Here is a 17045-nt window from a genome sequence, read left to right as displayed (position 1 = left end):
GTCTCCCAGACATTAAAACATTCAGGATCGTGCATTGCTATACTTTTACTTTGTAAGAAGCAGAGCTGGGTGACATGGAGAAAATAAAATATAAAAATATTTTTTACCAAATACATCGATGTCAATATTGCAGCAATATTGTAGGGTTGACTGTTGGTGCTTTCCCAAAAAAATTGACATGATTTTTGATAAATAACCATCAGTAATGTGGATGTAACGACTCAGTGGATGAAGGCAAATAATACAACAGCTACAAAGTTCAGAAAGTTACATCACTTTACTGTAATACAGCCTTTAAAACCAGGAAAAAAACACACACTTGTGTCATAAGATCCCCAAAATTTAAGACATATAGTCTTAAATATTATTTTTTACCTTTATTTAACCAGGAAGAGACTCATTGAATTTAAAAATCTCTTTTTCAAGAGTGTCCTGACATATGGATATAATATCGATATGTTGCCCAGCCCTAAGAAGTCTACAAAACTTTGAATGTCTGCCTCTATATTTTGACATTATAGGAATCTTTGAGTTTCTGTTCCCACACAACATCTGTAAATAAAGCACCAAGAACTGGCTTTAATCAATGCACTGGGGACAATCAATATTTAATTTATGAGTACAGTAATATAATAAAGTGTAGTCTTATTGTTTTTTTTCTTCAACTCCATACATATTTTGTCATAACTTTATAACTTATTAGAACCTTTACAGATCAAAATCAGGACCAACCGGCAGTCTTATCCTGTCAGTGCTGCAGACACTGCAGAAGTCTGGATCTTCATCAGTGCCTCCGGTGAGAGGAGGGCTGATGTCAAACAGTAGCAGCTCTGTGTCGGTGGGTCCTCCGTCCACACTGAACACGCCGCTCCAGAGCACCGGCGGCCCGCCCGGGATCACGGAGGAGGCGAGGAGTCTGCTGCCTCTCCCCCCATCAGAGATGCTGAGGGTCGCTCCCCGCAGCGACCTGAGAGTCTGCGCTTTGTCTGTTTTGCCCTCGAGCCAAATGAGACGGACTCTGTTGCTTGTGTCACTTGAGGGCAGGTTAGAGAAAAGATAAATGGTTAAACTGATCTGAAATCCATCCACATACTCCGCATTGCCTTGAGGACAACGTTTGATCACATCGGTAGAGAACTCGCTAATTTCGGAAAATATAGTTCCGTATTGCTTGTGATTCGTATTACGAAGTTGTACCGCTTCTGATTTCCAGGAGCAACTGCTCTTTGTGGATTTGACTTCGTATTGCTGTATGGCAGTCAGAATGTAAGTCTCGGTAGTTGTCTCCTCCACATTCACCAGGAAGCCGATGGATGCGCTGCTGCGCCTTGGGGATCCAACCTGGATGTTCTCCATATACTGCACATTTGAAATGTTCTTCAGGTCCAGCACCTCGCAGTAACCGCACTCGATCACACCGCAGCTGATCAGAGTTTTATTCTCAACAAAAGGCAATAACATGTTGACGCTGAAAGTCGCGTTCCGCTCATCCGTCTCAGAAACCCGGGAAAACTGCGCATCCATCTGACACCCGCCCTTCAGGATTCCTCTCTGAGTCAGACTCTGGACCAGAGTCAGGTCGTGGCTCAGCTGGTACAGAGTCTCCGCTGTAGCGATGTAAACCGTGTTGGTGGCCACAGCGAAGTGGCGGAGGTCTCCATCAAAAGTGAAGCCTCCATTCTCCTCCAGGCACCGAGCCTCTTCTCCCCAGAGAATGAACAACAGAGCCGGCAGCACGATCATCTTCTTGCAGTGATGACAGCAAAATGCTCACACATAGACGGTCTTCATGGCACTCCGCTCTCCTCCACAGGGTCACTGGTGTCGTGCGTAAAAGCGCAGCGCGCGTCGGATGAAATGTGCCGATAAGTGGATGCAATTCGCGAAGCGCGCACAAAGAAATGGTAGCTTAAAAAACAAAAAAAGACGCCTCATAAGCAGTTTGTCGTTTTTACAGTGGTGGAATGCATGTGGCCACTTTTAGCTCGCTTTATAGCTTTAGTTCCGGTCTAATTTACCGCGAGTTTGAATATGCGGGGAAAATGTGAGTGAGATCACGGACAAACCAGATGAGGGACGTTGGCACTAAGTAAGAAATCTGCAAGTCCTAAGTTAATGTCAGAGACCAATATCAGTATGACTAGTTCAGCCACCACGCTCTGAGAAAACAGACAGAGCAACCACAGACACCCACACCCCAAACCAGTGGTCTAACCAGTCTTTGTTAGACCACTGGAGGGTACAGTTTACTTCCGTGAGTTCAGAATCAAAAGTTAACTTTTTATCTTCTTTTTAACTTCCAATCAGCTGAAATTTCAGCTGATTAGAAGTTGATAAAAAGTTAACTTTTGATTTCGCCGAATGGACAGGAGACAAATGTAGAGCGTTGGTGTCTGATCATTTACTACAAGGGGTGTCATTACAGTATGTAACAACAAACGAACAGTTTAGTGACGCGATGACAAAGGATTGCAACCAAAATCAATGCCAGCTTTATTAATGTAGCGGCAAATGCACCTGGTGAACATATGGCTTCAGATAACGTAGGACTATCATTCATCATAACCATTGATAGGGGAGAGTGGGGACAGTTGCAACGTGTGGCAGTTGCAACATTGCTGATTTCTCCAATCAGGAATGAGCTAGAGTCATGAAACTCCTAATGCACATGCTCAGTAGGTCCCCTCCATCTTTCTGGAAGTTAACAGCCACATGCCATTGTTCCTTATGGGAGAACTGAAATTCAAGGTGAAAAAGTAACTTTTTTTAAGACCAGATTTTTTGTCACACTGTCTAAACAGTTTAAGTATTGATCTTTATCGTTATATAGTTTGAATGTGCAGTTTCTTAGCTCTTAACAGAATTAGGTACCATGTGTTAAAGCTAATGTGTTAGGCTAGCATTGCTAGTTTTAAGATGGCTGCCAGGGGGTGGGACAGTTGCAACACATTGTTGCAACTGTCCCCCTATGCAACTGTCCACACATGGTGTTGCAACTGTCCCTCATGACAACAATAATGACAATTAGATAAAATTGATATAAAAGGCAATTCAGTGGTTTGATAACTCTAGTCTCAAATAAACTGAAAAAATATTTGAATAATTATGCCAAAGTATGAGTTTTATTACATCTAAATGACTGTTGTAACTGCCCCTCGGTACTGTTGCAACTGACCCCATAGGACAGTTGCAACATTTTTCAAGGTCCATTTAAGTACAAATTACTTTCATATTATCATATGTACACATGTTGCAGCAGTATGGGCAAGTAGGTGACATATATGGGTTTAATATATAATTCTTTTTGTCTTTCTAATACAAACGGTTGCTGAGAAACTAAAGGAAATGTAAAAAGTGTTGCAACCGCCCCCACTCTCCCCTAGTAGTCATTCTACAACATGGCTCAGAGAGGGTGTGTCACCTAGAGTAACCTCGTCTAACCTTAAGAAACATCTGGCGCTCTCCTAAATTTAGGAGCATTTTTAAACCAAATTTAATTTAATAGATAGTTTCAATTATTAAGTTGCAAATAGGAGGTCAAGTACTAATGTTCAAATTTATTTTTAATTAAGTTTGCCAAATCAACTTAAATGTTGAACTGTACAGGTTGCACTGGCAACAAGAGTACAACGTACAATTTAAATCCCATGTAGGAGCAGACAACCCTGACAAGTTAATTAAATGATTTACCCCACATGATTATTGTTCTGATGGAGTAGAACCAGTAAATAAGTCAGATTCCAATTGAGCTTAAGGAAAGAGCAGCCCATGATAACATTAACATGGACTAAAGTGTCCATGGCCAGCAGAAAAATATCTACAACTATCAGGTTCTCTCTGACTTTATGATATTGAACATCAAACTGACAATCATTTTTAGCCATACTGAAATAAATGGTGATGGGGGCATTTTCGTCTAAAAACCGCTTTTAGATCATTGTAATCCCGTGCATTGTGACGTTTAAATGCCTAGATTTCCTCCTTGCGTTTTAGCTTCCGGACACTAGAGGTCGCTGCCCCCCCTCAGTGTGGAGATGTAGCGGCATGCAGCAGCCGCAGCAGCCGGTCAGAGGCAGCAGAGTGTCGGCAACTCCAGCAGCTCCGCTCCGTATATTTCCACTGACACTCCGTTTTAGGGATTCATTCATTCCAGTCAGAGCTGCTGTTCGGTCTGCCCACCCATCCACGCGTCTGTCCACCCAGCTGTTTATATATCCCTCCTTCCATCCAGCTGTGCGCTGCGTCCGGGAACGTCAGACGCTTTATCTTTGATCGGCGGACCTGACAACTTTGTGTTGTTTATTTGTTCATTCTTCTCTTCCTGATCAGCGTTTCATCACCGGGAGATTAGTGCTGCGTTCAGCGGTCGCTGGTGAGTCTTCCTGCCGGTATTTTCACGTGAGGTGTGGAAAATGATCCCACCCGTGGTTATTCGACAAGGTTTAATATTTTACTTGACAGTATGAGACCTTTAAGGAAGGTTATGCATGCACTGTCGGATTCTCTCATGACATAAAATAATATTTCTATGATATCTGGTGGACATATTTTGCTATTCTGTTTAAATTAAATGGGCTTGATATTCAACTGCGTTACGTTTTAGTGTCTCAGTAATCTTTTCTAAAGATGAATAGTGCTGTAACATCTGAAAAGTTGAACTAATCTTTCCATTTGGGCTGTTGAATGTGAACAAATAGTTTTCTGTGATTACAATCACAATATCACCAGTTCAGTCTTAATGAATATGCAGTTTTATTTTACTCTGCTGCTTGATCATCCTCCACCTTTTCCTATTGAGTTCGAGGACTTAATTGGCATTCATGAGCAGTGCTGAGTGTTGCATAATAGCCCACATCTCAATGGGATTTAAGGTCAGTCCACACAAACCGGGGTCCAGGGGACTCCCAGGGGTCCTGATGGAGGTTGCGGGTGGGATGCCAGCAAACATGGAAGATGGAGGGAATGAAGAGTAGATACAATTACAGAAACGTCAACATCTTCTGAAACAACAAGTTATAGCAACTCGCAGCTGACACGCACATCTCAAGATAAAGTGCACATTGGTCGCAATGAAAGGAAACGCTTATACTTCCAGTGGTGGAATATAAAGTACATGTACTCACTTAAGTTCAATTATGAGGTACTTGTACTTTTCTTTTTAGATTACTCCATACTTCAACTCCACTTACTTGTTACTTTGTAAAGGGAGATTTTACATACAAAATAAATGATCTTAATAAAAATATGATGCGGTTAACACATGATAGTAATACAATAATGTATTTACAAATCATATATAGCTCTGGAAACGGCCTTTCTGCATACTACTTACTTAAATTTTGAGTGGTAGTAGCGCATGAAGCAATGTTTTTATGAGTGGGTCCCCATATTGTTTGAATGTAAATTTAACGTTTGTTTAACCGGGCACCTTAACTTTATTTGTGTTGAAAATACTTTACTTTAACTTGAGTAAACATTTGAATAGAGGATTTTTTACTTAAAATATATTTTACATTGTGGTATTTCTACTGTTACTACGGTAGGATTTGAATACTTGTCCCACCTCGGATGATTCATAGAACAGCTTGTTTTCCTCCCTCTGACAGTAGAGGAAGATGAAAACTTCTAAGACCGGAGTGCTTGCGATGAAAAAGTTTGATCAAACGGGGCCAAAGTTTATCGGCATGAGGGCGGTCTGACAGAGACCTGCCACCTCTGGTTGAAAACACTAGCAGTCAGTAGGACAACGTAGGATTCTTTCCCCTACTGGTTTCTCTCCAGGGGCAGTGCACCAGTTCACTGTATGTATTTAGATGACAGGCCTGTGGTGCAACAGGCTTTGTATAGCCTGTGGTGCAACAGGTCTCCTCCCATGGTTTGGAGCTCAGAGGTCTGTAATCTCCCTGAACCACAGCACCACCACCACCCAGATTCATTTCTCAGGGTAAAAATGACACAAACCCCAGCTAGGCACACAGTGGAAAAAATATATACACGTGCCTAGTTTGACAGTTTGGATGGGGTCCCTGTAGAGCAGAAGTCTAGGGGTAAAAAAAGATAAATTATGGATGTTAGACAGATGGCAGGTTCATTTTTGGTCCATGCTCTGGGATTATGACTAGTGATCTGATGTTTTCGGTTTAAGTCGCAGAGACACTTGAGATAGAGAAATTAAAGTAGTTCAGGGGTGCTCTGGTAGCTCACCTGGTACAGCGTGCACCCCATGTACCAAAGTTCAGTCCTTACCGCAGCGGCCCAGGGTCCGATTACGACCTGCGGCTCTTTGCTCCATCTCTTCCCTCTCCCTCTCTCTCCCCCCCCCCCCTATCATTTCTACAACCATTCTATCAATTAAAGGCCAAAATGATCCCTCAAAAAATAACAAGTTAAGAGAAATTAAAGTAGTTCAACATTATGAAAAAAAATCTGTACTGTACAGTTTGGCTGCAGTCCAAAAAGCAGCACCAGTTCTTTTACTTTGCCCGTTGCATTGCAAGTTGGCTATTACTTGGCACAGTTGAAACTTGTTTTCGGTTTGTACTGTATCAGCAGTTACTGATTTTCGCTGTGGATTCTTTCTGTAGAAGTGCGTGCTAATTTTGTAACATGGTTACTACTTTTTGTGTTTATTGTAGCAACGTAGTTTGTACCATTTGTTTTGAATGGGTCATTCATTGTGACGATATGTGTAGGTGTACATACGTTGTTTTATAGACCAGACTGGTCGTTTTGCAATAGTCTGACTCATTTTATTGCACACAGAGAGAGACGACTACTCTGGGATAGGGATGCGTCAGCCACTTCAGCCTCACTAAAGCCGTTTATCCTGCGACTTCGTTACACGACTAAGATGTGCGAGTGTGCGTGCATGAGAGAGAGAGAGAGAGAGAATCAGGATGGTGGGTGGAGGCCATAAATGGCGAAATGGGAAGAGGAATGACCGTGTCGGTGGGGAGACACTGATGTGTGTGCCTATTCCTCCTCTCTCGCTGGTGCTTCCCTGCTGCTCTGTGCGAGACCGAGTGAACACTGGAGTGGTGTGTGTGTGTGTGTGTGTGTATTCACAGTAATATGTGTGAGATGTAAAACCGATAGAAATCAACAACGTAAAAGCGAGATACGAGGCAGGAAGACAGCTGAACAAAGTCTGTTATAGGAAAGAGCTGTACAAGCTGTTTATGTGGGATGCTACACTATATAATTTATATTCCGTTTACAATCTACAAGGTATTTCCAAGAAATGAATGAAGACATTCCCTCCACACTCTTATTGGTTGACACCTCAAACCCTCTATCTTTCTGTAGCTGTCTGTGCAAATGTTGCAAAACTCACTGTGCATGGGCCTACTGATTTTAGAGACCAACATGAAATAAGATTCAGGCAGAACTTGCCATTTTGTCCTTTACGGACAAAAGTTTTTAGTTGGTCGTTGGTTGTAATTTCTAATCAATATGCAGCAGTTGCGACTTGATAGTATGCATGGGTAGATGAGAACTGCGTAAGGTGTGGGTGTGATTTAGGCACCAACAGATAGGTTTTGAACCTGTTAGCAGCTGGAGGATTATTGGACATTTTTCTTTAAAGGAATAGTTTGACATTTAGGGAAATGCGCTAATTCCCTTTCTTGCCGAGTGTAAGATGAGAAGATGTATACAACTCTCATGTCTGTACGCTAAATATTAAGCAGCTGGTTAGCTTAGTTTAGCACAAACACTGGAAATAAGCAGCTAGCCTGGCTGTTTGAAGATAACAAAGTCTGCTTACCAACAACAGACCGACACGTTGTAGGTAGGCAGATTTTGTTACCTTTGGACAGAGCCAGGCTAGCTGTTTCCAGTCTTTATACTAAGTTAACCGGCTGCTGATCGTGGCTTCATATTTAGCATACAGGCATGAAAGAGCTATGAATCTTCTCATCTGGCACTTACTAAGAAACAGCATTAGCATATTTCCCAGCATATCTCAAATGTCAACATTTGAATGACGGTTACAAATTACTGTTGTAAAATAAACACGATTTATGAAGTTACAGCGCTCTGGTTGAGGTTTGGTTAAGTTTAGGCACAGAAACTACTTGGTAAGGGTTAAAAAAAGATCATGGTTTGGGTTAAAATGACTTCTTCATTAAGATTGGGGGACTTTTGTTGTCATAGTTACAATAACAACCATGTGGTTCATGTTAGGCAACGATCGCGGTCATGCTAAAAAAAAAAAAAAAAGTACACTGATGTTGAGAACCAGAAACAAACAGCAGTATTTTTTACGGCTGCTAGAAAACTTTGTCTCTTGAATGTAAAAATGACTGTTTGGAGCACTGGCAGAAACAACGTTATTCTTGGGAAAACAGTCTCCAAATGTACAGCATGTGGCACCGTTATTGCTATTGCCATAATCAATGTGGCCCTGGAGAACTTAAAGATTACCAAGCTTTAGTTGTGGCCTACGCTGCACGGTTAATTGATTCACCTCAGGTGGAAACGACCTCATGACCAGCTCGCAAATGCTCAAAACACCTCAAACTAAACTGGAAAGACAGAACAAAATGTTACTGTTCCGGCAATTAAAATTACAGCACCACTATAGTATAACACACTGTTTTGACTGTGCTGTCTGGCGGAATTGTGGCGTCCACATTAGTCATGATAAAAACAATAATATTTAAAGAGGCAGACGGCTGCCATGATGGCCCTTGCTGAGAGAGAGACAGAGATTGATGATCGACCTCCACTTGAGCCACACGAAGCAGCACACAGCCACACCATATATGGGCATGTGTGTGTTGGTATTAAAGGGAAGAAGTTAGCTTTAACTCTGAGTGTGTGTGTGTGCTGCAGTGGATGAAGAAGCAAAGCGCTGGAAGTTTGCCACTTCATAACTTCAACCAGTGTGAAGCTGGCTAACATGTCTCTGGCACCGACACACACACACAAACACATTCTGTTTTCGGTTTTCTACCATTTTTCTTTGCTATATCTCATTTCAACACAGGGATGACTGGAGAGATTTTCTTGACAGCTACTGATGATCGATCATTTCTCAAACATGGCTGACACTTCAGCAGGCTATTTATTGGCTCTCACAACTGCCAGATGTGTTTAAAAGCCAGTTTTCCGTCGCATTTGATCACATATTGAGTCTTGCATTATTGCGTGCAAGACGATACAATTAACTATTTGGGAATTAATGTTAGCTTTGGATTGCCAGATATCGTTCTGTGCCTTTTGATCACATAAGACTTTTTTGTTGAGTAGTTGTTTGACAAGAGAAACAAAAAGATGTTAATATGTATTATGATATGAAAAAAACAAACATTAAATGCTGTAAATGATCAGAGCCAATGGAAAACTGGATTCTTAGCTGTCTGGCAGAAGCAATCTATATCTAGCCAAAACATGAGCATGAAAATGTCATAATGTATCTCAAGGATGTTAGGCAAACAGCATTCACCTTGACCATCATGCAATTTCCATTTCATCCAAATCGGCTTTTAACTCTTAATCCACTTAGAATTTTCTCAACCCACAGAAGAGTACAATTTCAGCTGAACCATTAGCATCATGTTTTCATCCAACAATGGCCTGCTCTTTGATGCATTACGTGCAAAATCTGAGATAGTGAAGCACTGATCTGACATTCTGATGGATGCAGATTCTGGCAGGTGTTCAGTGTCAGTACTAACAGTAGTTAAGTGACACTGTAGACCATAACATGCTAGCTGTCACAATCAAATCAAACTATTCCTCTTCTCCACATATAGTGTCATGTGGTGTGACCCAAGGTTGACCTTCATCTTAAGGCCTGGTCGGAGCAGAAAGTGGCACAATGAAATTCACACGCACCTCTATGCAAATGATGTGATTCTAGAAGCTTGGTGACATAAGGGGGACTTTAAGGGCTAGTTGGTGAACTACTGGAACTACCTGGAAGTGACTGCTCCACACGTAGCCGCTGTAAAACCACATTGAGTATGTTTACATGCACACCAATAGTCCACTATGATTCTGAATAATCATGTAAACAGTATATTCCGGTTGGATATTCCGAATAAGGCCTTTTTCTGAATATAGCATTTTCTAATTAAGACGTGATATATTCCGGTATTATTCGGGTTTTAGAAGCATTCTTTGGACATGTATACATCACATTCGGAATATGCGTCTCAATCAGGGGTTTGTCCGCAGTTTACGGCTTCTTGCCTGTTTACGGCTTATGGCTAGCTCTGTGCGTTGTTATGGTTGCTGTACACAAACCAACCAGCCAACAGTTTGCAGGGCTGCAGACCCGATAAGGAGAAAAACAGCTACTTTTAAACATTATCAAAGACTTGGATATCAACAGGTTTTTGGATATGCGCACACATTGCAAAACCGTCCTTTTCTAGAAGCTGGTTGAAGGAATGAAAGAGGGAGGCTGTGTACGCATGGTCCAACAAGTCCGCCACCGCTGGTAAACTTTGAAAAAAAAATCGTATTTTGTAAATAATGTAAACGGGAATATTAGTTGAATATTCACTTTCATTAGCCATGCAAACAGCTTAGTTGGAATATTATTTTTCGGAATAAGGGCAAAAAACGGAATATGTGCATGTAAATGTAGTGAATATGACATTTTCATTCTCCGTTTTTTGTACAATTAGTGATTTAGTGAGCTTTAGAGGAGATGGTAGGAGGATTTTGTTACCTTTGGACAGAAGCAGGTGAACGGTTTTCAGTCCTTTTGCTAAGCTAAGAGGCTGATTGTGATAGCTTAATATTTACAGTACAGAAATAAGAGTGGTTTCAAGCTTATCATCTAACTCTTGGCAAGAAAGCAAGATGCAATCAAGTGTGTTTTTGTTGAATTACAAATAAAAGCCAATGACAATCAATGCTTTCGACTTGTGGCTTTCAATGTTTCTGCCGCATTATTGGTCAGGTCAACAGTAATCTCTATAAACAGATATCTACATATGAATGCAGAATATGTAGGCAACTGGACAGGCTTTTGGTAATGGAAGTGTTCTGGTTTCTGATTTGTAGTCCCAGTAGTATTGACCAATCATGTTTGAGTGGGCGTTGGTTGCATGCAGGTAAACAGTCCGTGTGGAGAGCAAAAGAGGTGGAACCCATTGGCTGAAATACAATCTCAGAACCCATCAGCTATCTTCTGAAAATGATTTAACTTAAAAGATTTTTTATTTGCATTCAAAATGCAGAGGAACAATCCGTTCGTACATGTCATCTCTTATCGCAAGTTGCTAATTAGACTGTAAATGACTGCCGCATGGAAGACTTAGTTATGGCCCGACTATCCGCTGTCTAGACTGTAACCCCCTAAACATCGGCCGTTGCCACCAAAGGCTAAATCATGGTCAGACCGAAATATTGGGATGAATCGCGTCTCTACTGTTGTATTTTAGTTAGGATTTTCTGTTCTGAGACTGCAGCACAGTACAGCTCCTGACGAGGTTTCTTCTGTAGTTTCACAGCTGAGCGGTGGTTCAAATCCTTGACCCTCCATTTACAAACACACTTCTTTAATCAGGCTGCTGCCACCACTGAAAACATTCAATAAAACACAAGCCTCAGCCTGGTGGGTTTGTTCTTATATCATCTCAGTCCGCATTGCTGCTTATTGGACATGCACCATTCTTGAGCCTGTGGATCCCAGGATTCATCTGGAGTCATTAGGATATAGATTTCAATTAGATTGTATTCGTTGTCTGTTTGTTTTTGGTTAAAAGTTGGAAGGGCCACCAGTAGAAAAACAGAGTGTGTGAGGCAGAAGTTTACCTGGTGAGATAACCTTGCAGTGCTTATTTTCTCATTAAACAGACTTGTGGTTGTTTTAACGGGCTGCAGTTGTGTTTTCCTTTTGAATGACTTCAGCTCTGTGCGTGCGATATTCTACGCTCCCCTGCTCTCTCTGTCTTCTGCTAATCTTCCTGTCATATCTCTCACACACCTGCATGAAAAAATCAGTTAGGAGGTCAACAACTCCCCGAAATGGACTGACACCGCTGTGTCTGTACTACATACTCAAAGTAAAATCTTTTTCACACACCAGACTGGTATCTGTTCTACAAAGGAAGGTTAATTTGTTCCACATTACTGTGCAAATGTGAAAATATAAACAGACAAAATTTACAAAAATATTACTTTAGGGCTGAAATCAATACAAAATGTATTAGTAAGAATATACTTTTCGGATATAAGATATGCAAATATGAGATATCACAAAATCACAAAATTATCAAATGATGTTCTGAGCAGAGAAGCGTTTTTGTACTTATGCATTACATCAGACAAAACTCCAATGTAGAAAACATCAACTTTAATTATACTTTTTGTAAATTTTTAAAATTACAATTTATATTAATTGATATTGAATAAGCCCCTAAAGCCCATGACACACTAACCGGACGTCTGACCGTCGGCAGAAAAGGCAGTCGGACTGATCAGCTGATCGGCTCCCCGAGGTCCAAAAAGTGCCTCGGAACACACAGAAGCAACGCTGTCTTGAGCGTACGTTCTGCGCGTGCGTGAGACGTAATACAAAAAATTTAAACCGGAAATGACAACGCATCATGTGGGTCTGGCTTCTCCAGCCGATAGGAATGGTGGCTTGTTTGAAATACCATCTCGTATTTTATGAAAATGGTTCACTGAAACGCGTTTCTGAAAACATTTTAAAAAGAGAAATAGGCCATGCAGTCTTCATTTCAGATTGACAAAGGTCAGTTTAAAAGATATATATATATATATATATATATATATATATATATATATATATATATATATATATATATATATATATACAGTGCCTTGCGAAAGTATTCGGCCCCCTTGAACTTTTTGACCTTTTGCCACATTTCAGGCCTCAAACATAAAGATATAAAACTGTAATTTTTTGTGAAGAATCAACAACAAGTGGGACACAATCATGAAGTGGAACGAAATTTATTGGATATTTCAAACCTTTTAAACAAATAAAAACCGAAAATATTGGGCGTGCAAAATTATTCAGCCCCCTTAAGTTAATACTTTGTAGCGAACCCTTTTGCTGCGATTACAGCTGTAAGTCGCTTGGGGTATGTCTCTATCAGTTTTGCACATCGAGAGACGACATTTTTGCCCATTCCTCCTTGCAAAACAGCTCGAGCTCAGTGAGGTTGGATGGAGAGTGTTTGAACAACGCAGTTTTCAGTTCTTTCCACAGATTCTCGATTGGATTCAGGTCTGGACTTTGACTTGGCCAGTCTAACACCTGGATATGTTTATTTGTGAACCATTCCATTGTAGATTTTGCTTTATGTTTTGGATCATTGTCTTGTTGGAAGACAAATCTCCGTCCCAGTCTCAGGTCTTTTGCAGACTCCATCTGCGTTTTCTTCCAGAATGGTCCTGTATTTGGCTCCATCCATCTTCCCATCAATTTTAACCATCTTCCCTGTCCCTGCTGAAGAAAAGCAGGCCCAAACCATGATGCTGCCACCACCATGTTTGACAGTGGGGATGGTGTGTTCAGGGTGATGAGCTGTGTTGCTTTTACGCCAAACATAACGTTTTGCATTGTTGCCAAAAAGTTCGATTTTGGTTTCATCTGACCACAGCACCTTCTTCCACATGTTTGGTGTGTCTCCCAGGTGGCTTTTGGCAAACTTTAAACGACACTTTTTATGGATATCTTTAAGAAATTGCTTTCTTCTTGCCACTCTTCCATAAAGGCCAGATTTGTGCAGTATACGACTGATTGTTGTCCTATGGACAGAGTCTCCAACCTCAGCTGTAGATCTCTGCAGTTCATCCAGAGTGATCATGGGCCTCTTGGCTGCATCTCTGATCAGTCTTCTCCTTGTATGAGCTGAAAGTTTAGAGGGACGGCCGGGTCTTCGTAGATTTGTAGTGGTCTGATACTCCTTCCATTTCAATATTATCGCTTGCACAGTGCTCCTTGGGATGTTTAAAGCTTGGGAAATCTTTTTGTATCCAAATCCGGCTTTAAACTTCTCCACAACAGTATCTCGGACCTGCCTGGTGTGTTCCTTGTTCTTCATGATGCTCTCTGCGCTTTACACGGACCTCTGAGACTATCACAGAGCAGGTGCATTTATACGGAGACTTGATTACACACACCTGGATTCTATTTATCATCATTAGTCATTTAGGTCAACATTGGATCATTCAGAGATCCTCACTGAACTTCTGGAGAGAGTTTGCTGCACTGAAAGTAAAGGGGGCTGAATAATTTTGCACGCCCACTTTTTCAGTTTTTATTTGTTAAAAAGTTTGAAATAGCCAATGAATTTCGTTCCACTTCATAATTGGGACCCACTTGTTGTTGATTCTTCACAAAAAATTACAGTTTTATATCTTTATGTTTGAGGCCTGAAATGTGGCAAAAGGTCGAAACGTTAAAGGGGGCCGAATTAGGCACTGTATATATATATATATATATATATATATATATATATATATCTTCGTTGTCATATATATATATCTTCGCTCGTTATTTCCGGGTTAGCACTCCACCAATCAGATTCAGTCACATCCACAGCAAACCTGAAACGGCACATTGAACTGAAGCACCCGGCTAGCATTTCAATTTTGAAAAATAATAGCTCGCAGGAACATATGGAAAAAAAGAACTATGAACTAGTTCATTTTTGGAACTGTGAACTTAGTTCAAAATTTTGAAGTATGAACTATGAACTGAACTAGCTTATTTTAAAATTTGTGAACTTAACTTAACTTTTTTTCTTCTACTTCTACTTTTACTTGAGTACATATTTTCGATGAACGGAATACTTTGACTCCGATAAATTTTTTATATGCTGCATCGTTACTCGTTACTGTTGTGAATTCCTCACGCTACTGAGACTGTGTAGGTTCCAGTTTGTGTAGTTACGGCTACGTTAGTTACGTACGTTAATTACGTAATTTACGTACTTTAACTAACTAATAAAACTATTAACTAAATAACACAATACTTGTACTTTTACTTTCAGTACTTGAGTAGTAGATTTTAAAATAAACTACTTGCAATACTTAAGTATAAAACATTTTGAGTACTTTAGTACTTCTACTTAAGTGTGGTGCTTAAAGAGCACTTCAGCTTCTACTCAAGTCACTTTTTTGATAGAGCACTTGTACTTTTACTCAAGTATGGGTCTCTAGTACTTTATGCACGTCTGCCGACGGCCGATTATCAGGTTGGTGTGTCAGGGCCATAACATATACTGGAACTTCACATTGACTATTATCTTTTTAAATAACATGAAAGTCATGTCTCCTGAGTTTCGACGTTTTTGACGCCTTTTTTTCACAGTTTGTTTGGGCTTTTTCCAGCGTTGTAAATGTCAATGTGACCCGAAGTCAACACAAGGGTTAAAAAGGAGACATCATTTTCCCTTGGAAGCATATCTTGAGTTCTACATATTCAACGCAACAATTATTTTTCCTTCAAGACGTACTTCAAAAAAACTAATTTGTATTACAAAAGGTAAATTTCTAGAAACCAGGGTTGCTTTGTTCTGATATACCCAACTATGAGCCTTTTCAGTCCAGTCATTCATAGCCTGACACTTCTGCTATGTGTATGTAAGTCCTGCAGCTTGCTGGAGACACTGATAAATCACTGTATGACTCACAAATAGCAGTGGGAGCTAAAAGTAGAAATAACAGAAAAATGTTGTGTGCACAGTGTTGCACTGTGCTTTAGCATCAAAACTTCACATGCATGCTAACATGTAAACTTGCCCTACATGTTTCCTCAGACGCTGCAAGGATGAATGGCTGACCTCGGAGCTCACTGATTGGTTTGCTAATCTTTGCTGGCCGCAGCTGCTGTCATGGCCAAAAGCCCGGAGGTGAAGCTGGCCGTCTTCGGCAGGGCGGGGGTGGGCAAGTCAGGTAAACTGCTTTGTAAAGTATTCAAATATTTTAAACGTTTGTGTAGGTCATAATGTAGTGTCCATCTTTCTTATTCTTTTCATTCAAAGTTCCAAAAACTACAAGAAAGTTGTCTTTGACTGAAAACAGGCTGATTTGTGCTCCTTATTTTGATGCTCAGAATGATCATAAATCAAATTGCCGGCAACATTTAAAAGACTTAAACTTGGCTGCTGGGTATCTGCAGGTTTCATGTTGTGTTTTGCCTCTTTCAGCATGACCTCTGCTTTCCAATGTTTTCCTCCAACATCCTGTCGGCATTTTTACACTCTCCATAATTTCTCCTCGAGCATAGTTTCTTTGCGTATTCAGCATTACAGTAGGTTGTTTTTGGTCTGGCTTAATTACCTTCACTCCCACAGATAAGTCAGTTGCGTCATTATCATTTGGTTTCAGCATTCCTCTATACGGCTCGGCCTCAGCTGTAGGTTTTCCCCAGTAGCTAACACAATATCGCAGACCATATGTTTCCTGCCGGCTGCAAATCAAGACAGATTGCTTCTGTGTAGCAATCAGCTGTTGGAAAACATGCTTCGGGAGCTCTTCCATGTCGAAGGAGGCCATTAAAATGCCTAAGGAGGTCAGGTCAAGTACTGTACTGAAAAGTATAATGACTGCAGAGTTCATAACCTTCAGCTGAAAAGGAGTGTGCTTGTTAAACATGGCAGTGAGGCTGACGATGTGTGACATGCACGTCTGAAACCTTGTTAAGAAAGCAGACATTGAAGCTCCAATCTTCAAAATTTTGCATCCACATTTCCTTCCCTTGCTTCCCTTCCTCGTGTCTTAGTCCGTCCCACCGAGGAAGCATGGGAGAGACGCAAGGCAATCATGCCAGAAGAGAGGAAACAAGGAAATTTGTTTTAGAGGGATGAGACGTCCTTTCCTCTAAAGTATCACGTGAATTTGTCAGCTATATGGGTGGAGTTACCAACGGCTTTCAGCTGCACGGTTTCCGGGAAGGGACATTTTTTTTTTGCAGGATGGTAGGGGAAGCTTTGAGATGGCCTTCGCAAAGGAAGGCCAGAACGACTTTCAGCCAAGGAGTGAGGATATATCAAATAAGACTTGGGAAGCAGCCCTGATCTTTCACCACTGCCATTTTCTCCCCAGTT

The 17045-nt window shown here is 40.9% G+C and overlaps 2 protein-coding genes across 2 annotated transcripts in view; one reads left to right on the top strand and one right to left on the bottom strand.

The window, feature by feature from the left end:
• Window positions 1–1835, bottom strand: part of LOC120553415 (plexin-C1-like) — a 37399-nt gene extending 35564 nt beyond the window's left edge. Inside the window, exon 1 of the mRNA XM_039791782.1 lies at window positions 733–1835. Within this exon, the coding sequence (XP_039647716.1) occupies window positions 733–1743 (1011 nt within the window). The 5' untranslated portion in view covers window positions 1744–1835. The remainder of the gene's footprint in view (window positions 1–732) is intronic.
• Window positions 1836–4082: 2247 nt separating this feature from the next.
• Window positions 4083–17045, top strand: part of rerg (RAS-like, estrogen-regulated, growth inhibitor) — a 55499-nt gene continuing 42536 nt past the window's right edge. The window contains 2 exon segments of the mRNA XM_039792445.1: window positions 4083–4372; window positions 15756–15891. Of these exon segments, the coding sequence (XP_039648379.1) occupies window positions 15831–15891 (61 nt within the window). The 5' untranslated portion in view covers window positions 4083–4372; window positions 15756–15830.

Source organism: Perca fluviatilis, chromosome 23 (genome assembly GCF_010015445.1).
Source record: "Perca fluviatilis chromosome 23, GENO_Pfluv_1.0, whole genome shotgun sequence".
Lineage (NCBI taxonomy): Eukaryota > Metazoa > Chordata > Actinopteri > Perciformes > Percidae > Perca > Perca fluviatilis.
The sequence above is the reverse complement of the archived record's forward strand: the minus strand, read 5'-3'. Positions and strand labels throughout refer to the sequence as shown.